The sequence below is a fragment of the Sceloporus undulatus genome, chromosome 4 (assembly GCF_019175285.1).
Source record: "Sceloporus undulatus isolate JIND9_A2432 ecotype Alabama chromosome 4, SceUnd_v1.1, whole genome shotgun sequence".
Classification (NCBI taxonomy): Eukaryota; Metazoa; Chordata; class Lepidosauria; order Squamata; family Phrynosomatidae; genus Sceloporus; species Sceloporus undulatus.
The window spans coordinates 104,071,493-104,098,546 of NC_056525.1; the positions used below are offsets into that span (position 1 = coordinate 104,071,493).

Here is a 27,054-nt window from a genome sequence, read left to right on the forward strand (position 1 = left end):
TATTTTACATTACAATGAGCCCTGGTTAAATGCCAGTACTGTAGCCACAAGGTTGTGTACTTGCGCCCAGAAAGGACTTCAGGGTCCACTCAGCTTTCCATCTGTTCGTAGGTCAATAAAATGAGTACCCAGCATTTTGGGGCCAATTGGTTTACACATTGTAAACCACTTAGAGGGTGCTAGTTCACTGATAAGTGGTATAGAAATGCTATTGCTATCGCTATACAGTTGTAGATGGTGTGCTTGAGAACTGAAGAGGTCTCACAGGTCAATACTGTACAAGGTGTTAGAAATGAAATGTGGCCGTTATTCCCAATTCACTAAGCGCTGGTGAAAATTATGTTTTTCCTAAAGGGAGATTTCAGCAAAACATTAAAACTTCGCTAGTAACACAAAAAGAGGATTTCAAGTAGCAGTAGTCCATAAAAATGCGTCTCCCATTTAATTGTGCCTAATGGTTTTTCTAGATTAAAGTAATTAAATACAAGAAATTAAGAGTTGGTATTCCACAAGAATAAATGTCTGCACAGGGGTTATGAAAGTTGAGACTATATAGTCCAGCAGTTCCTCTTGACAGTCTGTGTGTGCATCTGTAATTGCAGCGCTTCATAAAGAAAATAAATTCCAAGATATCTCGTATGCTTAATGAAGTTTTTAAATATATCCCTGCAGATTTTATTTGCTAACTTGAAGCAGGTGTTGAATAAAAACTCTGTTCCTAATATGTTGTTTACTAAATTATTTAATAAACAACCAAATTAGAAGCGCTAGCACAGCTGTTCGCTTGTGTTTCCCAAAATGACTTTAGTTTTTAAACTGAAACTGTAGCAGAATGTTGTATGTGCACGTGTGCACACTCACCACCACCACCCCCTCCATCTCCAATCAAATATATAGGATCACATTTTGAAATTACCACAGTATTTCACAATAAGAATATGTAAAGGGAAGTGTATATGTTGATTCCAGGTCTTTACTCTAAATATCAAAAACATAATGTGTAAGAGAAACAAACTGGATGTTTTTAAAAGCATAGATTATGCTATAAAAACTATTGACATAACAGGGACAACATTTGAGCAGAGTTTCTTGAATAAGTGTCTCTTGAAAAATGCACTGTCTTTTGATGATACATTATCCAAAGCTCTTAGGGTCCATACAGACAGGCCAAAATAAAGCTGCTTTGGGTCACTTTGGAGGTATGCTGTTTAAATGACAAACACTTCTTAAGAGGCTGGAAGCTGCACCACAGCTTTGTGGAGCACAGCTTTGACACAGCTAAGGACTGGAGCACATCTTTGACGCAGCTTCTGGCCTCTTAAGATGCATGTGTCATTTAAATAGCATACCTCCAAAGTGACCTGAAGCAGCTTTATTTTGGCCTGTCTGTATGGGCCCTTAGGTTGTTCAGCCTTTCTGTTTGACTCAGACTTGGCCATACTTACAATAGACCCCTTTGAAATCCACAGGACGTAGATACAGCTAACTTAAATTCCATTGATTGAAGTGGGTTTGCTCTGATTAAAACTGGATCCATCCCATATTCTTATTGATGACTTATGGTGATTCATCCCCCAGTTACACCAGTGTAAATACATTTGGAGGCATTGCACAAGAAGATATCAAATGCATTCTTGTGCAACGTATTAGGCAGCTTCGCTCTCCCTCCACCCACTGATTTTCCACAAGATTGTGCCCAGGAATTGTCCAGCTGCCACCACAGAGATATAGCAGAAGGAGCTGTGTTTGCCTACAGACGCTGCTCCTTGTTTCCCAGGGGCACGGCAGCAGCAACCAGACGGTACTGGGTACTAGACTAGTCACTGCAAGCAGGGTATCTGGGAACCATTTGACTACCACTTCGCGGTTGCAGGAAAAAAGTCCAACTTTGCCCCTCCCCAACCACCAGCAGTCCAAAAAGAACTTAACCATAATCTCCATTCAAAAATTCAGGCTTCTTTATACAACAGCTTTTGTACTTTTTTCCTTAACATTCCTGAATTCTCAATGCCACTGCCATTTATGATCTAATGTATTTATGAAATTTCATGCTATGTTAGGAGTATGAGTCAGGGCGATCCAATCTTGTTGGGGTTTTTTTTTGTTTGTTTGTTTGTTTGTTTTTAGGTACTTTGGAAGTTAGACTGATGGGTTGCCAGGATATTCTGGAGAATGTCCCCGGTCGATCAAAAGCCACCTCCATTACTCTACCTGGATGCAGTCCGAGTGAAGCTAGATCATCTTTCATGAGTCGAACAAGCAAAAGTAAAAGTGGGAGTAGCCGAAATCTTCTGAAAACAGATGACTTGTCCAGTTTAGTATTTTTTTTCCTCTTTTCTGTTTAAAAACAAACTTTCAGAAGCCTCTTAGTAAAAATAAAGATATGTAAAATTAATATTAGTAGTACTTTTTATCATGGACCTACTCATGCACCTGAGATCCTTAAGCCTTAGGTCTTGAGAAACTTCATTTTTCAGTATGTTCGGACTTGCAAAGCACTGTTTGAGTGTCAGCAGCAGTAATAAGAGGGTGTTACAAAGGGTGTTGGATATTGATTTTGAATGAACAACAGCAACTCAGAATATGATTGTTACTATTCCAGTGCAAAATCCAGAGTTTGTGCTACTTCAGTCTGACTGTGACTGGCATAATTAGGAATGCAACAGACTTTCCCTCAAGGCTGCTCCTCTCATCACTTCCCTCTCCAAACCACCTAATCATACCAAGAGAGGGGATGGTAGAGAAGAGGAGGTGTGGCAGTTAGCTCTTACATTACAGCAATGCCTGAAGACCCTGTTAAACTGTTTTTGGGAGTCCTAGTATGTACATATTTTCTATGGCTGTATTTTAGGGCCAAATAGGAATACTGTCTGTATCAGTGTTGGTAACAGTAGGACCAGGTATATTCAAGAGCAAAAGCAAAGAAGATTGTAACTACAGGACAAAAACTAGCAGGCCCCAAACTTCACTTGTACCTGATAGGTTTGAACATCTCAGGCTCAGTTTTCGTCTTCCCATTTGGAAAGTTCACTGATGGTTACTAAACAAGGGGTAAGGCAAAGAAAGAGACTAATCAGATTTTGAAACATTTAATTTAGAGAGATCATGGACTCTTGTTAGCTCATTGTGTGTTTGTATCATTTCAGCCATGTAATCAGTCCTTGCCTGGGTTGTTGTTTCTAGAAAAGCTTCTTAAAATGCTAAGCTGAGTTTGTGTAATTTACTTACAGATGAAATCTGTGCTGTTTTGAAGTTGGACAATACTGTGGTTGATCAAACTAGCTGGAAGCCTATTTCCAATCAGTCATGGGATCAGAAATTTACACTGGAACTTGATAGAGTAAGAACCTATTTATCACGTTAACTATGATTGCCAGCTTAGTAACTTTATTTAATGTATCTGTTAAAGAGATCTTGATTTGGATCCTAACTTTTCTTCCCTGACTGGATTTACACTTACAAGGTAGAGCTTTCTCACATCCCCCATTTTCTCAACACCTCAATATCCCCTCTGAAAGTCTGCTCCTGAGGAATGGGAGGAAACTGTGGGTATTCCATAAACCTGCCCATAAGCCTTAATAGGGCAAGAGCTGATTAGTATGTTAGCTTTACTCGTGTTTACCAAGAAATGTTTTTAGCATTCCAACTGCCTTTAAGTATTGGAACTATAATATTCATTTTTAAAAAGAAAAGAAAAGAATAAGTGGGGTTTAAATGTTTTGCCAGACAAATTCAAAGCTTGGTGTGGAAAATATTTTTATTAGGATATGTGTCTTTAAATTTGCAACAATAATGTAACCATAACACAGATCATTTTGACTTCCCTAGTCTCAAAAAGAAAGAAAAAATGAATCATCACTTGTTTGAGAGCAAATTAATTACAGTTTTACTTTTACTTTTGATTTTGATTTGAACACTTTAGCCAAACATAGTATAGTCGTCCCTTCCAATTCACAGGAGATCCGTTCTGAACCCCCTTTCCCGCGAATTAGGAAAATCACCAATATTGCAGCCCCATTAATTACAATGCCGTTATGTCCCTCCCGGCTCGCGTCCAAGAGATGCGAACGACAAGACTGCGAATCACGAGGGACAACTGTATTCATATATTGATACTACTTTGGGTTGCTATATATAATTTTCTTTTGTGCTTTATTTTATTCCCTTCACCTGTTGACAAATCAATAAATCTTATGTACTGTCTCATATATTTTCTAAAGATAACCACCTCAAAAACATCCATTACAATTTTGAAATTGCTAAGCTTCCCAACTGTTTGTTGTATTGACATCTATTCATTGTTACTACTCAATTTTATGAAGCAATGATGTTTTGAAATAGGAATGAAAATTCTTCTGTGGAAAAATTAAGAAAATTTAGCTTTTTTTCCTCCAGCCAAGAAGATGCATGACAAATATGACAAATATGGGACATGCTTGTATGAGCAAAAATATATTTCATTTGAAGAAGAGCATCTTTGAGAAGCCAAGTCATGCTATTATTATATTGTGTGATGAAATCCACATTACTGGCTTAGCTTGTGTCTCTTGTTCAAGTCCCTTGTTAATTTATGGCAGTCCCATGAATTTCATAGGGCTTTTTTTAAGGCAAAGAATAGTCAGGGTTGGCTTTGTTAGTTCCTTCCTCCAAAATAAAGCCTACCACCTATGGTATTCATTAGATGTCCCTCTTTCAAGTACAAACCAGGGTTGACTCTGCTTATCTTCCATGATCAGAAAGAATATGGTGCTTTCAGGGTATTTAGATCTGGAGTGTAACTTACTATATCTTAGCAATATTTTATTAAGTTATCCAAGGTTAAATGAAGGTCAAGATAGACATCCTGGAGGAAGATGTTTCACTTTTCACTGTGAAACACAGATTGAAATCCTGTTTACATTTACTTCATAGAAAGCCCTATTAGACACAGTAAAAGTTACTTCTGAGTAAATATAGACAGAATCCTAGTTAAAACATTATTCTTTTTGAAAAATTAAGCAAGTGCAAAATTTTAAGACCACTGAAGTAAAATAGAAGTTTTGTCAGGCAGGTCATATGTCTGCAGAATTTTAGGAGAAACATTTTTTAAAATTAGTGTTGACACATTGCAAAAACATGAATGGAATGTGACAACAGAAAATATAATAGAAAACCTTTCCTTCTAGTAGATAAGGTCATGAAATAGATTTTTGAAATTGAGACTTGAAAAGTTCAGGCTCCATATCTGTTCAAGCATATATTCTTAAAACAACTCCCATCACCACCTGATTTCCTATTTTATTGCTATTTTCACAGCCTACCAAATGGCTTGTGTGTGTAAAATGCAACTGATGTTTGACCAAGGCACAGAAATGCTTCCGAAGCTACATGGAGGCATTATTGTTAATGTGAATTTTAAAATAATAGTGTCACAAGGAAGTTCAAACTAAAATCTCTACTGCATGAGTATTCATGTGGCAATCAGTTCAAAGCAAAACAATTATTTATGAATTCTTTTGAAATTAGTGGAACTTAACATTGAACTTGGCACTTAGGTCCCATTGATTCAGTCTTAACTTTCATGGGAATGTCTGTATAGCATGGAAAAAGTCTGGTGTTGGATTTGGTTCCCACATGCAAATTAGCTCCTGCCATGCAGAGGTCATTGTAATGATTAAAATTGTTGCTGTATGTTCCAGAAATGAGATGTGATAGTGTGGAGAGGAAAGAGGAAAACTTGTTTGTACACTCATCTCTCCACATTCACTGGGGTAAGGGGCACAGGACCCCCATGAATGTGGAAAAACCACAAGTAACAAAAACATGTTTTTACCTGAGAGAACACCTCTAGGAATCTCTAGGTCCTCCAGTGATACTGTGGCTAACATCTGCCAGACATTGCATTGGAGAAGCTACAAATGCCTAGTGGAACATTCTCTCTAGAAATCTCTAGGTCTTCTTTTGGTTAAAGTTGACCACAGAGTTGCGCTGGAACACCTAGATATTCCTAGAGAGAACATGTTGATAAAATCCTTGAATAATCAAATCCTCAAAAGTCAAAGCTGGAAATGTGGAAGGATGGGTGTATTTCTGAATTGAAATGTCATCTATCTTTGTTTCATTTGACATAAAAATACATATTTTTGTCTCCCTCTTAGCATGAATGGGTGCTTTTTAAATCCATGTACCTTTACCCATCAATAAGAGCATAGATCATAAATTACTCAGCTCCAGTACCTAGTGCCACATCAGCCCTTTGAGAATTAAATTACTCACATTGTTTGTTTTGTCTATATTGAGATTATTGCAAGTGGTTCTGGAAAACAATATTTTACCTTGTACAATAACTTTTATGAGTCATGTTTCAGAAAATGGATTGCTTTAAAGTAAATATTATTGAACCTATATATTGGTATTTTTAACTGTTTTAAATAGCTTTTAGAGTTGCAAAAGGCTCTTGTAAAAATACTAGAATTCTCTTGAGCATAATGTGAAAGAAGCCCCTTTTCATCTTAATTATGATTTTGTGTGGTGAGGGTATCAACTGATATGTTGATACCCTCACCATTCTAGCCAATCCAGTAACTTATGAACCTAAGTGAATCATGTATTAGACTAACAAATTAGTTATGAAAACATTCCAATATAGGCAGTTCCTGGATGGGTGATGTTGATGTGGCGATATTTACCGTTAAGATATTAAGACTGTAGCAACTACCCAAATTTAATATGCATTTGTCATCTCTTTTCAGTCTCGAGAATTAGAAATTTCTGTTTATTGGCGTGACTGGAGATCTCTGTGTGCAGTGAAATTTCTAAGGTTAGAAGATTTCTTAGACAACCAGCGACATGGCATGTGTCTCTATCTTGAACCCCAGGGTACTCTCTTTGCAGAGGTAAGAATGAGTATTTTTTAGAAAATTATTAAAGGTTGTGAATAAGTTTTAAAATTCTTTGTTTGAAAAGTGAATATATGTTGTTTAAATTGCAGGTCACATTTTTTAACCCAGTTATTGAAAGAAGACCAAAACTTCAGAGACAAAAGAAAATTTTCTCTAAGCAACAAGGTAATAGGATTTGATAGATACAGATGTTGAAGTAAAATTCCAACGTTTCATGCAAAATTGTTTTTTTTTTTAATTTAAGATAGGCTGTTAAATAGTGAAATCCATTTTGAAAAAAAGAATAAACAAGAAAAATGAATATGTCATGTTCAGTTTATCCATACATTAAACTAATGAATATGAATCCTTATTTAATGCCAGCTTTTGTGATAAGTAAACAGATTACTTATGCTGTGTTCTTTTTTCTTTTCTTTTTAACCCACAGGCAAAACATTTCTCAGAGCTCCTCAGATGAATATTAACATTGCCACTTGGGGGAGGCTGGTGAGAAGAGCTATTCCTACAGTAAATCATACTGGTACCTTCAGCCCTCAAGCTTCTGTGCCTGCTACAGTGCCAGCAGTTGATACTCAGATTCCTGAATTAGGGTCCCCGACTAGGTAAATGGATGAAAAGCATGAAGCAAACTTTGCACATTAAAGTTAAGGTGGAACATCTGTAATGTAATAGGAGACATGAATTTATTTACCCCTTGTGATGATAAAAAAAAGAAATGATAGACATTACAGAAATGAATATATATTTTTGTGTTCTTCAAAATTGTCACTATCTTAACCAAGAAAATTGTTTTCTTTTCAAGTGACTGTCCTGTAGCCAAATTGGTATTTGAGCTTGAACCTGAAACCCCACGTACTCCACCACGTGCTTCTTCTCTTGGAGAAATAAGTGAACCTTCACCTGAGCCAAAAGCTCCAGCTACACCCAGTCAGGCAAGGCTTCTGATACAACATTTAAAACAACAATACAACTTACTGTGTCTTAAGTTTTGTTTCTTAGTAGTATATGTTCATAGAGATTGCATGGTACTATACAATGCACTCTGTTGCTGAAATGTTCTGTGTGCAGTTATCTCTGTATCTCTATATACGTTAGTTATACAGTGCACCCTTCTTTTACGCAGGGGATCTGTTCCGGACCCCTCCCCCCATGTAAAAGAAATAGCGCGTATGCTTGAGCTCCATTACAAGTAATGGGGCTTGGTGCTCGCAGTGGTGCGGTGTGACGGCAGCACGCGCGCCACAGGCACACACGCTATTATTTCTTCCAGCTCATGGTGCCGCTTCTTCCAGCGCTGCTTTCAGCATACGCTGAAAACAACGTATAATGCGCCCGCATATGACACAGGCGCACTGTAGTATATTTAGAATCTAGTTATAAAATATGATTTCTTTAATTAAGTGATCAAATGATAAAACTTTTTGGGCCTTAATTCTTTGTAAGTCACATGGTGATATTTTTAAAACATACTTTGGCCGGAATCCATTCCCCCTCCTATTTCTGTGCAGCCCTCAATGCTGCCCAGAAGCTGGCTCTGCTCAGTTTCCTAGCCTTTTGGAGCATGTTTTTGGGGTACAAAGGCCAAATAACTATTTAAGGTTGGAACTGACCAGAGGAATTTTGGTGTACCTCCCTCCTCCTCCACCATCATCAGCAGACTCACTCTCATGGCAAATCACAAAGACTGCTTTTTAAACTCTCCCTTACATTCCCAAGTTTTTTGTTTATAGTTTGGAGAAGGACTGCAGTTAGGACACACAGGTCCCAATCTCACAGGGTTGCATAGAACCACACTACAGAATTATAACAAGTAGATGTTTACATAGTTGCATCCAAAGGAATTCAGTAATTTGTTGATTTATTAAGACACTTGGCATTCTCTAGTACTACAACTATTAGACCTCTGTGGCAGAGAATGCTTAGTATGACCCCAGACTACAAACTCTAAGCAACCATGGCAATTGAAGTCATATCAAAGTACTATTACATAGCATGGATGCATCCTTGATTGTATGGATATTTGAGTCATAACTCAGTGTTTCTGAGTGTTTTCACACAACTGAAGTCAGCACTTAAGCATTGCCTGACTTTTAACCAAACCTTATCTAGCTGTTTAAAGAAATATATATTGCACCTTTTAGTAACCATAATTCATATCATAACAAAATTCTTTAAAACCTAATCAGTTAAAAATAGACTTGGGGCAAAGATAACCATCACCTATTTTTATGGATTCTGAAAAGTCTGACATACCAAGATTTTGTTGAAGATTTCTGAAAACAAGTAAAGTTGGCCACTGATCCACTTCACTGAGAAGAGCATACCAAAAACTTGAGGGCAAACATTAAGAACACTTGGCCTCTTATTTTTGTTACCTCTTTTAAAGAGACATTTAAATTAAATGCCCTATATGTCATTGACATGTTGTTTGGTCTTTATGGTCTGTATATTTACATTCTACTCACTTAATCAGAATATATATAATCTTTCAAATGCTAGTGTGCATAAGTAATGGAAATACCTCTCAGATTAAGGCTCCTGTATAAGACATTTTGGTCAAGCAAAGATTTTGAATTCCATGACTGTAAACTTCAAGACGTGGTTGTGATGTAACTCTTCTAGATGATGCACACGTCAATTTCTAGCAATTTTTGTTTTTTTAAATCTTCAGATTTTTTTTTCTTCTACACATTTCACAGGATACAGAAACATTTGATTTTGAAAATGACAGAAACAATTTTATTCCCAAGCTTCCACCAGAGATTATTTGTGAGACTCAGATTTCAAACTCTGATACAGAATATACGATACGAGAGACTGATGATAGCAGGTATGCCTTAAAAATAAATAATATGTTATTTAGTTCCAGTTCATTTTTGTGAATAAATCTCATTTAATCTCTAAATTGTTGTATTTCAGAATACAACAGAGATTTCAGTTTAGTTTACAAGACTTCAGATGTTGCGCTGTACTGGGTAGAGGACACTTTGGAAAGGTACGTTTGACAATAGTGATTATACTTCAAATTTATTTTCATACCTTTGTCTTGGTCTACTTCCCTTTGTGGAAGCATGCAGCATTGGATTCGTGTTTTTCTTAAGTATTTTGTTAGTGTGCTTCTTGGTTAGCATAGTATTTTTAAAAAGTTTGAAACATTATGCTCAAAATGAAAAATATTTTGACCACAAATATAATAGGAAACATGCTCATTGCACATTGTCTTATGTTTTAGGTCCTGTTGGCTGAGTATAAAAATACAAATGAAATGTTTGCTATTAAGGCCTTAAAGAAAGGAGATATTGTTGCTCGGGATGAAGTAGACAGGTCAGTATGAAGGATAGAAATAATTATATTCGTGTCTGTATTGCAACTGAAAATACAAAGTATACAAAAAGGGTATTGTACAATGCAAAAAAAACCCAGCATGGTGTAATGATTTGAGCGTTTGACTAGGACACCTGGAGACCAGGGTTCAAATACCAACTCAGTTATGGAAACCCACAGGGTGACCTTGGGCTAGTCACACTCTCTCAGCCTTAGAGGATGGCAATGGTAAACCCCATCTGAAGAAACATGCCAAGAAAACCCTTTTATGGGTTTGTCTTAGCATCGCCATAAGTTGCAAACAACTTGATGGTGCACAACAACAATTGGAATTGACGCTTTTCAACTTCTTTGTTAATGTTCTGAAATCCAAGCTCATGATCACCCCAAATTATTTAAGGTGCAGCCAATGGGCAACAAAATTATCAAGAAGCTGTGTAGCATTTCCAGGATCAGAGGCAGTACAACTATAAAAACCAGTTGCTAAGGAACAAAACCAGAAGGTTCTGTGGGCTCATCTCCTGCGTGTGGGCTTCCTCTAAGAGTCTGGTTACCCAGGAAATGAATATCATGTTGAATTAGAGAGGACTATGGTTTGACCCAGCAGGATTGTTCTTAGGATCTTATGTTTCAAGAGCCAGAATGCAAAGCAAAGCACTACTTTGGGTGGGACCAAGCACTTGAATATACTCAGAAAGGTTTCTGACATTCCCTCAGGATGTGAACAGCTTTCCCATATTTTCCTTTTTTTTCTTCTCAAATTCTCTAGTTTCAAAGGCAGCTGTCTGTATGTAGAAGTAGGGCGCTGTTGTCTTAGGTCAAAGCTCACTAAACATGTGCATTTAGCTGCATGGATAGTTTTTTTGTGTGGTTCGTGGCTTTCTTAAACACACAGCTGTGGAAGAATGTCTAATAGAGTTTAATTACTAATAACAGTATAAAGTAAGCTATTTCCTCAGTAGAAAACTGTGGCCAGCCATTCATTGAGTGATGATTGCTTAGCTGTGTATATTTGTGTGTGTGTGTACATGTGCCTGTGCACATATGTCTGTAAAAAACTTGTTTGCAGTAGATACTTATACAACACCGTTCCTTTAAAAAAAGCACAGTATAACATTTGAACATGTTTTCAAAGCTTTAGCACATCTGAGTTGACATTTACCTCATAACACCAAGGGATACCTTACTGCATGTTATTTCATGTAGATCACAGTCATTAACATTTGCCATGCATCTCTGCGTGGGTGAGAACTATCCATACTGGCAAATACTGCATACATAGTGCCTCTCTCTACTTTGACTGCCAGTAATGTAAATCTAAGCCTGTCTATAAAAAGCAACAGTTAATTCTGTTACTCCCAGCAGCCATGCTGATTGGGGGATTCTGTGAATTCTTTTCCTAAATATGACTTTTCTGACCTGTGGTCTGTTAGCTGTTTAGAAGGAGGAACTAGCCACTGGATTTAGAGTCACCCCCCTAAAAAGTCTTCTCATTGAACAACAGATAAGAGCAATTAATTGCCTTTTTTAATTAGGGTGAGGCCCACTTGTGCATAAGCACAGCTGCTTCATTCACACACAGGTATTAGGCCCCAAAATTTAATTTTTTTGGATTGAAAACCATTTGTTTTTTCATTTGATTGTCTTGTAAATCAGCCCCCTCTACTAATTCATTATCCAGCCTTTAGGGTGAACACAGTTACGCTTGTCAAAATTTTTTAAGTTCTTTAGCATTGTTTTCCTTTGCTTCATTCTTTACATCCTTTGTTATATGCTGCTGAGTTTACCCTTGATTTTTCCATGAGTCATATCAAAATCCATAATTTTGGCCCCAAAACCTGCTCTTGACTTATACATGAGGTCGACTTATAGTTGAGTATATACAGTATATCTCAGTGTGTAGCTCATAAGGTGCAGTATGCTCCCTGGATTTTCGGTATGGCTCAGGCAGTGGTGGAAAATCTAGTTATTAAAAAAAAAAACATCCTGTAAGCCCAATATCTGCTACCCTTAATCAATATAAGCCTGTTAGATTTCTTTGTTCCTTTTCTATGGCCTGGAACAGACAGGCCTTTGAGGCGCCCTCGTCATGTGCAAGGGTTGCCTGGTGGGCGGAGCGCCCACACACCCGGCAACCCTCGCACGTGGCGAGGGCGCCACAGCTGCGGCGCGTCCACCAGATGTGGTGCATAATGGTGACATCACAGCTGCACCGCGCCCAGATGGGGTGCCGCAGCTGCAATGTCATCGCAACATCCCTCATGCTTTGAGGCGCAGCAATGCCGCAAAGAGAAACCGTTTCCGGGTGCTCTTTTTTTGCTCCGCAGGAGCGCCACACAATTTGGTTGCTGCAGCACTCCTGCGGAGCAGAGCAGCGTGGAGAGGCACCTCTTTCTGGTGGTGTGTCAATAAGAATAATTTTGGTTTGAAACATCTTACAGGTTTTTTAAAATTCTGTTCACAGGGTGTGTCTTATAAGTATATTGGTGAGAAAAATAACTCTAAGAAATCTATTTTTGGAAAGCTTCCATGCTGCAGTGTGGCTGTCTTCACACATATACTTTTAAATTTTTTTTTACAAAAGTTGAGTAAACTGTATGGTTAAGCCTATTATATAATTCCTATTACAATTTTCCTTTTTTCTTTTTCCAGCCTCATGTGTGAAAAGAGAATTTTTGAAACTGTGAACAGTGTAAGGCATCCCTTTCTGGTGAACCTCTTTGCCTGTTTCCAAACCAAAGATCATGTATGTTTTGTAATGGAATATGCTGCTGGTGGAGATCTTATGATGCATATACACACTGATGTCTTTTCTGAACCAAGAGCAGTGTAAGTGTTCAGCCCTGATAAGAATCAAACAGATATTTACAAGCTGTGGTGTAAATTGATCTGTGTGTTTGTTTTGTGAAAGAACGCCAATGTATGATGTTGGGAGCCAACTCATATTTCAGAACCTGGCTTTTAAAAGTAATGGTAATAAAGGTAAGAATGATGAATATAATACACATTGGCTGGTAGTGAAAAAGAAATATCCATCTTTGTAAGCATGACTCCTGCCCAAAATTATATGTAAACTTGTAGTATTGCTCAGACACCTATAATGTGTCAAAGTCCATTGCATGGGACATACAGCCATATACAATTGTCTTATACTAATAAAAATTTTGTACATCCAGGAAGAGTTTGGAATGGACATAGGCCACTAAAATGTCACCTGTGTTTATAATATGACTTCCAGTTGACACATGATAGAACACACATACCTACTTACTGTATATATTCATGTATAAATCTACAAATTTAATCAGAAATTGACCCCAAAAATGGGTCAACTTATCCATGGGTCAGTAGTGTACCTTACCTTTATGCAAAAAGGAACCATCCCTTTCTCTGAATAGAATGATGAAAGGTGAAAAATTAGTCCATCCAGGAGAACCAACCATCTTCTGGCCTTTTTGAATGCTTGGGTGTAAAAATGATGGTGGCAGCGGCTCTTTGGCACTTCTCCCTTAAAGGAGCACAGGAGGGGTTCTCCTAGGATGGACTAAACCATTTCCTTTTGCTGCTCTACTAAGAGGAATCCTAGAATCGTAGAGTAGGAAGAGACCACAAGGGCCATCCAGTCCTACTACTTACCATGCAAGAACTCAAAGCATCCCCGACAGATGGCCGTCCAGCCTCTGTTTAAAAACCTCCAAAGGAGACTCCACCTCACTCCAAGTGAGTGAGGTGGACAGCTCTCACTGTCAGGAAGTTCCTCCTAATGTTTAGGTGGAATCTCTTTTCCTGCAGTTTGCATCCACTGCTTCATGTCCAGTTCTCTGCAGCAGCAGAAAACAAGCTTGCTCCATCCTTAGTATGACATCCCTTCAAATACTTAAATAGGGCTATCATATCACCTCCTAACTGTCTCTTCTCCAGGCTAAACATGTCCAGCTCCCTAAGTCTTTCCTCGTAGGACATGGTTTCCAGACCCTTCACCATTTTTGTTGCCCCTCTTTGGACACACACCAGCTTCTCAACATCCTTTTTGAATTGTGATGCCCAGAACATATAATCCGCCCCGCACACTCCGGTCAACAGGGGTGAAATTGTTGGAGGTGCCAGCGACACGCTATGTGAGGACCTCACAGAGGGCATTTTCTGTCATGGCCCCAAAATTCTGGAATAGTCTCCCAGACGAGCTCCGCTCCACCACATCTTTAAGTCTTTTTAAAAAGAACTTGAAGACATATTTCTTTTCCCAAGCCTTCCCACCATGAAAAATCATTCTTTCCCTTACTCCTTTTCATTGACGACCCTGGATTGTATATATTGACTTCCCCCTTTTCTCTGGCCCTTTGCTGTTAGTGTTGTTGTATTGTTTTTAATACTGTTTTTAACTGATTTTATTGGAATGTTTTTATATGCTGTTCGCCGCTTTGATCAGGTTTTGGAAAAGCGGGATACAAATAAACTATATTATTATTATTATTATTATTATTATTATTATTATTATTATTATTATTAACTGGACACAGTATTCCGGGTGAGGCCTAACCAATGCAGAATAGAGTGGTACTATTACTTCCCTTGATCTAGATACTATATTTCTATCGATGTAGCCTAAAATCGCATTGGCCTTGTTAGCTGCCGCATCGCACTGTTGACTCATGTTCGACTTGTAGTTTACTTGGACTCCTAGATCCCTTTCACACGTAATCTCATTAAGCCAGGTCTCCCCCATCCTATATCTATGCATATTTATTTGTTTATATGTTTATTTGCCCTCCATGTTGAAATTTATTTTGTTAGCTTTGGCCCAGCTTTCTAATCTATTCAGGTCATTTTGAATTTTCATCCTGTCCTCTGGGGTATTATCTGTTCCTCCTAATTTGGTGTCATCTGCAAATTTGATAAGCATGCCCCCTATTCTTTCATCCAAGTCATTGATAAAGATGTTGAATACAGTAGCACTGGGCCCAGGACAGAATCCTATGGAACCCCACTGGTCACTTCTCTCCAGGATGAAAAGGATCTATTGCTGAGGACCTTTTGGGTTCAGTTGGTCAACCAGTTACTAATGCACCTAACAGTTGTATTGTCTAGCCCACATTTTACTATCTTGTTTGCAAGAATATCATGAGGGACTTTGTCAAAAGCCTTACTGAAATCAAGATATTCTATGTCTACCACATTCCCTTCTTTTACTAAGCTGGTAGTTTTATCAAAAAAAAATAGATCAGATTAGTCTGGCATGACTTCTTTTTGAGAAACCCATTTTGACTTTTAGTGATTATGGCATTCCCTTCTAAATGTTCACAGTTTCTGTTTAATGAGTTGTTCTAGAATCTTTCCTGACTGGACGATAATTGTTGGTATCCTCTTTCTCCCCCCTTTTTGAAGATGGGGACAATGTTTGCCCTCCTCCAGTTTGCTGGGACTTCTCCTGTTCTTCAGTAGTTTTCAAAGATTATTGTCAGTGGCTTTGAGATTATATCTGCCAGTTCTTTTAATATCCTTGGATGTAGTTCATCTGTTCCTGGAGACCTAAATTCAATTTAAATTAACCAGGTATTACTGTAGTACCTCATAACTTATTCTGTGCTGCATTTCCCCTATTGTGTCCTCTGCTTCATTTTCCTCAGGTTGAGCACCCTTTTCCTTTTGTGAGAAGACTGAGGTAAAGAAGGTGTTGAATAGTTCTGCCTTCTGTCTGTCCTCTGTTAGCATTTCCCGATCTTCTCCATGCAGTGGCCCTACCATTTCCTTCTTCTTCCTTTTGCTTATGGACATACAGTACCCAGAACAACATTTTTTGTTGTTCTTAACCTCTCTAGCAAGCCTGAGCTCATTTTGCGCTTTAGTTTTCTTGACTTTACCCCTATGTGTGCTAGCTATTTCTTTGAATTCCTCTTTGGTGATTTCCTCATTTTTTTCCATTTCTTATACATCTCCCATTTAAAAACTAGTTCAATTTAAAGTTCTTTAGTCATCCAGCCTGGTTTCTTGAGACACCTCCAATTTTTCCTCCTCATTGGAACAGTTTGAGATTGTGTGTTCAATATCTCCCTTTTGAGAAACTCATCCATCCTGAGCTCCCTTCTCTTTTAGTATACCTGACCACGGGATCCCCCCCAGTATTTCCCTTAGTTTATTGAAGTCAGAATGTGTGTCTGACTATGGCCCTTATCACATGGAGTAGCGTGAAGGTCTGTCGCACTTCTAAAACGTCATTGAGGCTTTCCACTTCTCTGTGAACTCTTTGACAATGGAAAGAAAACAGGAAGCTTCAATGATGTTTTAGAAGCATGACAGAGATCCAACCTTTGTGCCCAATGCAACAATTTAGCAACGTTTTACCCATGTAAGTGCCTCCGTGTGATAAGATCCTATGCCTGGCTTCTCCTTTCCACTATACAGTATAACAAACTCCAGGAGAACACAATCACTCCCACCTAAGGATCCCACCACTTGCACCCCAGTAACCAGGTCATCCCTGTTGGTTAGGATCAGATCTAAAATAGCTGATCTCCTTGTTGTCTCTTCCACCTTTTGGATAATGAAATTGTTTTCAAGGAAAGTGAGGAATTTGCTAGACCTTGAGGTTTTGGCTGAGTTTGACTTCTAGCAAATATCAGGATAGTCGAAGTCACCCATCACTACTACATCTCTGCTTTCCGAACATGTGGTCATCTGTTCTAGAAAGGCAACATCCAGTTCCTCAGTCTGACTTGGCAGTCTGTAGTAGACTCCCATAATAATATCCCTGTTGTTTCCTTCCCCTTTTATTTGTATCCCCATGTTCTCCACCTGATTTCCAGGGTTTAAGTCCTGGATCTCTTCACTGGTGTAAACATCCCTGACATATAATGCGATTTGTCCTCCTTTCCTGTTTGGCCTGTTTTTCTTTAAAAGGTTATAACCCTCTAGTCTTACATTCCAGTCATGAGACTCATCCCACCAGGTTTCAGTGATGCCTATTATATCGTATTTGCTTTGTTGTGCTAGGAGTTCAAGTTCATCTTGTTTATTTCTCATGCTCCTTCCCTCCCACTAGCTGCTAGTGTATAGTTTTTTCCTTCCCACTGTTGGTTCCCTGCACTATTTGCCTTGTTCCCCTATAACAGTTTGACTATTATTTCCAACCCTTGATAAACCCCTGCCTTCCAAAGTACTGTCTCCCTTCCCCACATAATTCAGTTTAAAGCCCTCCTGATCAAATTTTTGAGACCATTGGCAAAAGCGTTTCTGCCAACTGGTGTGAGGTGCAGTCCATCCCATGCCAGAAGTCACCCTTCATGGAATTGGAGCCCATGATCCAAGAAGCCAAATTTTTCTCGGTGGTATCATTTGCGGAGGCAGGTGTTCACATCTGCTATTTTCCTCTCCTTTCCTGGACCAAGAGAAGGGATGAAATGACAACCTGTGCATTCATCTCTTTCAGCTTCCTACCCAAAGCCTCATAATCCTTTCTGATATTCTGAAGGCTGTGCCTTGCAGCATCATTGGTTCCCACCTGGACCAAAAAGAAGGGGTATGATCAGTTGGCTCAACAAAAAGGAGATGGTTCTTTTTCTTGATAAGAGTTAATATTGTACCATAACTCTTGCCTATGCTTCCTTTTTGACATGTGCACATTTTCTTAAACCCATTCATTCCTGGTTGCCTCACCCACACATTGCAAAGCCACCATTTACTTTAGTTCCCTCCTCATCCATCCAGCATTTAGTGTGAGCACAAACAGTTAAGCCTGTCAGAATTTTATTCTTTGTCATTGTTTTTTCTTTGCTTCATCTTTTACATCCTTTGTTACATGCTACAAGTTTTATCCCGAATCTATCCATGGGTCATATCAAAAATCCATAATTTTCACCCCAAAACCTGCCCTGAACTTACACAAGAGGTGGACTTATACACAAGTATATGCAGTAATCAATTAAGCTATTACAGTTGTATTAGTACAAGCAGATTTTCTGCAGGCAAGTAGATCTTCATGACAGAGAGCTTTATAGCTTAGAGGAACACAGAATGTGCCTTTCTAGCAAGTGAGTTCTTTACTCATTTAGTTCAGTGTTCTCAGCTTTTACTGGCACTGGTTCTCTAAGTTCTGATATTAAAAAATGGTCTCTCCTCTCCCAAGGTACCTGATTCTGAACATGGTTCTATCTGCATATGAAGGTTATGTCCTGCCACTGAATTATTATGTTTTTTAATGCAAAGTTTTAAAATAAAGGAATGGGAAGGGAGAGCTATACATTAGAAGAGACAGTTGTCTGGCATTAAGAAGTTTTCTCTGAAATCAATTTCTCTTTAAAAGTTATTCTTTGCAACAGTTTAACAAACTGAAATTGATGAGAACTAACACATTTTTCTCTCTGAACAGATTTTATGCTGCATGTGTGGTTCTTGGACTGCAGTATTTACATGAGCACAAGATAGTTTATAGGTAAATATTCAGACAATACAGATTTCTGCTTTTCTTCACATTCTGCTGTCTGTGTTTGATTTTCTTTTGTACTTTTCTTTGCTGGATGAAAACCTTGCCATCGTATGCTTGCCCAAACACAGTGTTGCTCTCAGATATCTTAAATCTGGAAAAGAAAACTTTAAGAGCTAGTATACTTTTGCAAGTAGCATTTCCCCAGTGTTCCAAAATGATGATCATAACAGATTGTTTTACATTTCTTTTTGTAGAGACTTAAAGCTAGACAACTTGTTGCTGGATACAGAAGGCTTTGTGAAAATAGCTGATTTTGGTCTCTGCAAGGAGGGTAGGCTTTTTCGAATGTTGTTGCCTGTATTGTGTAATAGTAATTACTCTTTTATGCCAGTCCACACTTAGCAGTTACTCTCTCAGATAAGTAGTTGTTCTCTCCTTTCTCCCCTACCCCCACTTGTTAACTTTTAAGAGGCTGTTGAAGCTATTGGTCATAACAGCCTTTTTCCATTTCAGCTTTTTGCTTTGTTTATGAGTTGTTGGTGGTTAGGATTTGATTTCATTTATATCCCACCTTTCTCCCAGTTTACATTGAATATTGCAAAGATGGAAGAAGATACTATAGGCCTGTACCCTCTGGTTAATTTTTAACCCATGAGTAATAAAAGGAATGTTTAGATGTCGTAGTCAGCATTTTCTTTCTTTTCCTTTCCTTTCCTTTTTTTAGGGTGAGGGGGTAGGAATGAGGCATATTTCCACAATGAGACTCTAATATTTAAAAGCAAATAATAATTTAGTGATTATCAATGTAAACCATTCTCACACCTGTCTGGCATGCAGAAGATGCAGCTGCCCCTTAGATCTTTGTCTGGCCATAGCATTTAACTATTAATTGTGTCAAACAATGAGTATCTTTTATTTCATAGTAAAAAATGAATACCTAATTGTGTGGAAAAATTAAGAAATATTTGGGGTTTTTTTTTAAAGGCCTTTTAAAAATTATTAGGGATGTAGTGTCCTAAATCCAGCGAGTAGTCTCACCTAGAATGAACCCATTGAATCAGTGTAACTTTTGTAAGTGTGGACTTCAAATTCTCATTGATCTGCTTTAGTTCACACTAGCAACTGGATTTAGGCCATGGGGCCCACATTTCCAAATATAGAAAGAGAAATGTTACTTGCATTTATTCTTCACACATGATATTGGATGATGGTGTATATACTATGTATGTCTGTAGTACATATGGTTTTAAGTTCCTGTTGTGTTTTGCTGCTCATACAGAAAACCAAAGCTATACAGCTTAGTTTGCTTGTAGCTTACGACTTTTAAAATCATTTCCTAGCAGTGAAGGGAACAATATTCTCATATGGGTTGTTCCTCTCACTCACTCTGATATCTTTTATGTACTATGAATACTTTCTTATCTGTAATTTGTGAGTATCTGCTTTTCTTTGCACTTTGGTAAAAATTTGGTATATACTGTGCATCATACTCTTCTGGATTCAGCATTGCCGCTGACAGTCTAGCATGTTTAAATGGCACGAAGCTGCTAGAGTTATGTTTTCTTTCTTTCATATGTATACCTCAGTTGCATGTTCTCAGGGGGGGGAAATCTTTTAGAAAATCTGGAAAGTCACTGAAAATCTGGAAAGCTTTTAAACCAAAACACCTCTCTAGGCCCCATGGGGCTGAAACATGGCACATCTCACAGAGAATTGGTTTGGGGACACACAAAAATTTGATATTGTTTGTGTGTGCAAGGTAGATGTACTGAGGGAGATGCAGCCCTCCAAGGTCTTCTAGCCCCCTACAGTCGCCTCCTAAGATGTGGAGACAATATAACACGAGTCTTAAAGGATTTATGTTGTCTACCAATACAGTTTTGGTTAGAATTCAAGGTCCTGATAATAACAGTCAAAGCTTTAAATAGCTTGTAATATTTGATTATTAAAGACCATCTCTCTCTATATATCCCTGTCTGAGGTCTGTTGGAGAGGCCATCTTCTCTGTGCCACCAGTGGGAGCAACATAGTGCAGGGGAACACGGGAAAAGGCTTTCTCTACTTTGGCAATGCCGTTATGGGATATCTGTCCCTTAGAGGCCCAGTTGGTGCCAACACTAGTATCATTCTAGCGCCAACACAAAACATGGCTTTATATTAACAACTTTGGTTCTTAATGGGTTTTCTTCAAATATGCACATGTGCTCTGGTTTAAAATATTTTAAGTTGTTTTAACTAATCATAATTTTCTTGTTTTAAATCTTTAAACTGATTAATATTCTTTGTGTCTGGGCAAATTATTTCTTGTTGTTTTTATATTATTGACAGAACTGATTTTATGATATGATATAGGTGGAGTTACAAGTATTTTATTTACAAAAATGGTAAATAATTGTTGCAGGAATGGGATTTGGTGACAGAACAAGTACATTCTGTGGCACTCCAGAATTTCTTGCTCCAGAAGTGTTGACAGAAACATCTTATACAAGAGCTGTAGACTGGTGGGGTCTTGGTGTGCTTATCTATGAAATGCTGGTTGGTGAGGTAAGCTTCACAAAACACAAAGCTATCTTCTTTATCCATCTATGAAGGGCATAGGAAAGCATTTGAATCTAAACTTGGAAGGGAACTGGTGAATGCAGGACTGTTAAGTTAGTCTCTCACTTTCTTCTGGGTTTTGGTTCGTGAGCAAACATTGATTAAATGTTAATTTCAGGAAATCATTCATATAGTGATTTTTTTTCCCCAGTCTCCTTTTCCAGGAGATGATGAAGAAGAGGTTTTTGACAGTATTGTAAATGATGAAGTAAGATATCCTCGATTCCTTTCTACAGAAGCCATCTCAATCATGAGAAGGGTAAGATGTGACTAAAATGTGCAAGTTCTCCCATTGCTTAATTTTTTAATCTTATGTATAACCGTGTGTGTGTGTGTGTTTGTAGCAAGCATTTATTTTTCTTAAATCATTTTTTTAAACTGCATTTCTTAAAATCCATTTAATGTTAAAAATAGTGAGTTATATCCCATCAAGTGTAACACCATAGCCTCCCTGCCAGATACAATTGCTGTCTGGCTTTTATTCACTAGTATGGCCATTATTCAGTATTGATACTACTGTTGTATTTTGCATGCCCTCTTGTATTCCAGGGGCATGCAAAAATCAAAAAAAGCCAAGGGGGGATGCCTGAGAGTCATCTTTGACATTAACAGTTTTATAGCAAAATAGCAGCAGAGAGGATTTAAGTGGGCTGAAGGTAGAGAGGCTGAATGTTATGTGATGGAATACAAAACTTTCCCCTCCTTTGTCATTTGGAGTGGCCGTCCTTTTTATGTTGACTCCTTGCAAGGGGATAGTTCAGAAAGAAGGTACTACAGTGCTGTAGAGCATTAGTTGGACTGCTTGCAGCATCTTGTAAATGAGATTGAGAGCACTGTGCCTTTTTTAGAACTATTTTTTTCTTTGAGTGGGTTTAATTTTTATTACTATGTTTTTGACTTTGTTTGGATTTTCTAGTTATGATTTAAGCTTCTATAAACTGTCTTGTAGTAAAGGGCAATATAGATAGTTAATACTGAGCCCTTTACCTAATTAGCTGGAAAGACAACACGCATATCCTAAAGGTACATTTTAATTTATCTTGACTAGGTTAGGAAAAAAAATTGATAATCAGAGTTCATAGTAGTAATGCGAGTCTCAAGTTTGACTAATTTCTTGATACTTTTTTCAGCTTCTGAGGAGAAATCCAGAACGACGCCTTGGTGCTGGTGAGAAGGATGCTGAAGATGTCAAAAAGCATCACTTTTTCCGGGTGAGTGCCAACTAAAGTGTGGTTGTAGTCTGGCAACAGCCTGGAGCAGGAAACTTAACATGTCCTCTCTCTTACAGTTGATTGACTGGAATGCATTGCTTGCCAAGAAAGTGAAGCCTCCATTTGTCCCCATCATAAGAGGAAGAGAGGATGTTAGCAATTTTGATGATGAATTTACCTCAGAAGCGCCTATTCTCACTCCACCCCGAGAGCCTAGGATACTTTCTGAAGACCAGCAGGAAATGTTCAGAGACTTTGACTACATTGCTGACTGGTGTTAATCCTTTAGACACTGTGAAATCCAAGCAGACTGGTTCATCAAAACAGCGTTCTCCCACCTCCCTCCCTTGAGAACAGTACCAGTCACTGGACTGGCCTCTGTGCTGCCTGTAGCTTCTGATTTTCAAATCATATGAAGTTTTTTTTTTAAGTACTGTTTTTAATACACATGAGGTCTGGCCTCTTTGTTTTTGTATATCTTTTTTAAAAAATATCTTGAGCACTGGAAATTTTTTGCAGCTCTTTAAGCTGAATTGGTGGTTACAGGCTGTGTGCCATTCTCGCATGGACACACTTGTGCTATATCTTTACACTTTTACAGCAGAAAACATGGTGGGGTGGGGGGGAACCATGCCTTAAGAAGTGGAACAGCAACCAGAAACTAAGCTAGACTGAAAACCATCTACCCAGATTTTAATGGAAGAAGGCAAAAGCTGTTGGTCCTTTACAAATAAAAAATCATTACAAAATCCAAAAATTTATAGACCGAAGGACTGTTAAACACACTATTGACTTGAGTTTTTAAAAATAATGAGGATTTACAAATGATGCCTTGTTTTGTAAGCTTTCTGTGGTATTTATTGGGGGAAATGTTAAAAAGCCTTACCTATGTGAAAACAGTATAAGTGCTTCCATTTTTTTAAACCGGAGGGGGGAATGGGCCAAGTCCTGAACAGTTTACCAAAGTCACATGCCAAACAATTTTTGCCTTTTAACTATTTTAAACACCATTCAGAAACAACCAGCAGATAGGAAGAATGTAAATAAGTAAGAATGTCTCCTCAGTCTTAACCAGAAATACTTTCAGTGTGTGCATTTCCCACCAAAACGCAATCATTGTTAATGTACTCTTGAATTCATGACTGTTCCACATTAACTCCATAGAGAATGCTGATTTTCCAAAATATCCTGTCTAGCTATGTCAGTCATCTTACGTTTGCTAATTTAGTTTTACCATATCATTTTTTAAAGGAACAAGGAACCTTTCTGTATACATGTGTTATACATGTATATTTGGAATTTCTAGTATATTTTTGTTTCAACGGATAGGCAAACTGTGTACCACTTCCTTTAGTTTTTGTCCAGTGGCTATGTGAATGTATTGTTGAATCCAGATTTAATAGGGAAAATGTACTTATATACATCTTTCAAGCCACTGAATTCCATAATTTTCATTGGCAAATAACTGAAAATAAGGGTAAAAGCAATAAGTTTTAAGAGAATGTATAAATATTTTTGATAAAACTTGTATATTTTAAGCCTCTTAACACAATGCTGTACCTCAGAAGTTAAAATGTTTTTGACCAGATACTGTGTGTACTCTTTACAGATTTATGTAATTATTTTCAAATATTCCGCTAAAGTATTTGAAGTTTGTCCGTGGAAAATAACATATTGAAACTGGCTTTTGCCGTCAGCCTCATCCCCGGCTAGGACAGAAGAAAGAATTTGTGTGAGGTTTGAGTCACTCAGACGTACTGCTCTTTCTGGAATAAAAGATACATAGCAATCATGCAACCATGTTGACTTTGAATGGAAACAATGAGATTCCAATGTGATGCTTTTATAGCCTGAGATCTATCCCAACCCCCAAATAAACTAGCATTTGATTTGAAGGTGACAGGAGACTTTGATACTTTCAGGGGCCTGCAAAAATACAAGGTGTAATGAAATCACTAGAATAATGCACATTACAAGTTTGTTCGCAAGAGACAATGACTAAGATAGACACTCCTCTATTGTTTTTTTTAAAAAATCATGGATATATGTTAACCTATTATTTAGAAATAGTACCATTTAGCTTGTTCTCAGGATGCTAGTTGGCTATTTCTTTTCCACTACAAGTAGCATTTTCCTAATTGAAGAAAACACTATGTACCTGAGATACAGTCGGCTAGCCCCCTTTCCTTCCCAATTAGCGCTACAGACAGCCGGGTCCCAAACAGGTGCTTCACAGTGAAAGTCCTCCCGAAATAATTACTTTGTAATTACATCTTGTACAGAAATGTTTGTAATCTTAAGTAAATCTTAAGTAAAAACATTAGAGGCAGGGTATGTTCACACAGTTAAGCTGAAAGAAAGCACTAATTTTATCTAGTTTTGAAATATTTAGGCAAACTCAGATTTTAAACTCTAGATTGTAAATATATTTTGCTATACCTGTATGTGGCTGCTGAAGCACTTTGTAAAGAAAACTAGGACATTTTAGAATGGTACACTATGCATTAAAATGAAATGTGCCTTTAACAATGTAATACTACAAAACTGTCTTGCAGTTAACTATCAAATTAAAGTTTAAACAGTGAAATTTGTATATGAAAACATGATTTACTGATTTGAGTTCTATATCCGTGTGTTGTTTGATCTTTCTTTAGATAAAAATGATGTATTTAGAACTTGATTTGTATCCCCTTTTTTCAGGGTGGGGAAGACTTTAGTATTTGTTAAATCTTTGTCAAAAACTGGTTGTTCAAGTAACTCAAGTAGCACAGTCCATTGACAAAGTACACAGAACTGCACAGGTACACACCTTCAGTGGTGAGTGTGTGTGTGTGTGTTTTGCCTCAAACTCTTTGGCAATATTCAGAGGTAAAATTGGAAGCCAATGTGTAACTGAGTTGAGATGGTCTACCTCAGTCAACTGACAGTGTGCCCTGGAAGTGTGCATGTTGTGAGACATATATCCTGTTTGCTTGCATGGTTCTTAAATTCTAAATGAGATGTATCAATGGAGGCACATCAGAGCAAGTTCCTAAAATAGGAACAAGTATTGCAATGCCCAGAAATGACCTTAACTGTATCCTGTGATCTTAAAGTAGCTCTCCTTTCCTTACCTAATGATTATTTGCCAATCATTTTCTCTTGCCAAGGACTCTAATGCTGCTCTTCTGTCCAGTGTGAAAAGCTAAAGATTGCACAAGTGTTCTCCTTGTGTACTTCAGGCAGGGCTGGAGTAACCATTAAGCAAAATAAGCATGTGCTTTCAGCATCAAGGGAAGGGAAACACCACAGAAATTTTCCATTGTCAGGTTTAGCATGGGTCATATGGTGCAAAACTGTAAATGGTGCAGCTGAACCAGGTTCTTCAAAAAAGGCTCCCACAATAAATGGAAAAAAAATTGTGTGTGTGCACAAATTAATGTTTTAGTTTTATCCTTTTAAATTATTGTAAGATGCCTTGAATTCCATTTTAGGAGAAAGAGGGGATATAAATCCCATCAAGCAATAATAAAAATAATAGAATAGTAATGTCATTAACTACCCTCAAATTGTCCCTGGCCCATGACGGTTAATGATATACAGTCAGCCTTCTGTATCTGTGAACTTTTTAATCCATGGATTCAAGCAGCCAAGGTTTGAAAAGATTTTTGAAATGTATAAATTCCAAAATGCAAATATTCAATTTGCCATTTTATATAAGGGACGCCATTTTACTACACCATTGTGTTTAATGGGATTTAAGTATCCATGGATTTTGTAGAACCAAACCCAAAAGCTCGCTGTACGTTCATCTTGAGAATACAACATTAATCTCAGGAATAAACATTATTTCCCATTTTCCTGAAGGTTTGACAGAGTGGCTGGTATGTATGGAGGGCTTAATCGAAGTACACATTGCTATTCAGAGCCGGTGGAAGGTGTCTGAGGGCCAGTACCGCAGCCCCTTTTCCGTTCAAAATACAGCTTCTTAGAAATATGCTAAGCAAGTAATAGTTAAATAATAAAACAGGGTGTAAGTGAAGTGGCAGTGGAAAACCTTGTTGGAAGAGCTGTCGCCTGTGATTTAACAGGAAATACTACAGAAGTTGGCTTAAAAGAATACCTTCACAACTGCTGTGATGTCACAGTGGAATAAGTCATATTTGCCAAAGGGATACATAATATCCAAGAGCTGGCTATTCAGGTAAGTTTTTCCTTCTTATGCTTTCTTCCTGTGTTCCTCATGATGGTCTTAACAGGCAGTGCTTGGGAATACATCACTGTGGAAGAAAACTGCTCCAAGGAAGATGCCATTTTTGGTAGCGCTGTAGCAAGCAATACTGAATCTGGCTCTTAAGAATCCAGATAAGGCTGTAAACCAGTCATTTCATGAGTTTCCAGAAGAATAGAACTGATTTATTATGTTACTAGATTTTGCTTTGTTTTTAAATGGTACAGTGTCAGCTTTCATGCTGAGCAGATTCAAGATCTAAATAAACTCCTCTATAGCATCCACTCCCTCATACTATTATGGCTTAAGAATGCTGCTGGAGCAGCGAGGAAGCAAAAATAGCACTGGCCTAAGTTAAGCAATCAACAAAATTAGGTATATGGTTCCTAGGGACAAAGAGGCCCTATT

At 37.9% G+C, this 27,054-nt stretch overlaps 1 protein-coding gene across 1 annotated transcript in view; it reads left to right on the top strand.

The window, feature by feature from the left end:
* The window catches only part of PKN2 (protein kinase N2), a 67,930-nt gene extending 42,819 nt beyond the window's left edge, over positions 1–25,111 (top strand). Inside the window, exons 7-22 of the mRNA XM_042463083.1 lie at positions 2,128–2,313; positions 3,231–3,340; positions 6,732–6,875; positions 6,971–7,046; positions 7,309–7,483; positions 7,684–7,813; positions 9,581–9,711; positions 9,801–9,876; positions 10,114–10,205; positions 12,858–13,034; positions 18,571–18,633; positions 18,882–18,958; positions 21,029–21,171; positions 21,377–21,484; positions 22,356–22,436; positions 22,514–25,111. Coding sequence (XP_042319017.1) covers positions 2,128–2,313; positions 3,231–3,340; positions 6,732–6,875; positions 6,971–7,046; positions 7,309–7,483; positions 7,684–7,813; positions 9,581–9,711; positions 9,801–9,876; positions 10,114–10,205; positions 12,858–13,034; positions 18,571–18,633; positions 18,882–18,958; positions 21,029–21,171; positions 21,377–21,484; positions 22,356–22,436; positions 22,514–22,717 — 1,973 coding nt within the window. The 3' untranslated portion in view covers positions 22,718–25,111. The remainder of the gene's footprint in view (positions 1–2,127; positions 2,314–3,230; positions 3,341–6,731; positions 6,876–6,970; positions 7,047–7,308; positions 7,484–7,683; positions 7,814–9,580; positions 9,712–9,800; positions 9,877–10,113; positions 10,206–12,857; positions 13,035–18,570; positions 18,634–18,881; positions 18,959–21,028; positions 21,172–21,376; positions 21,485–22,355; positions 22,437–22,513) is intronic.
* The last annotated feature ends 1,943 nt before the right edge of the window (positions 25,112–27,054 follow it).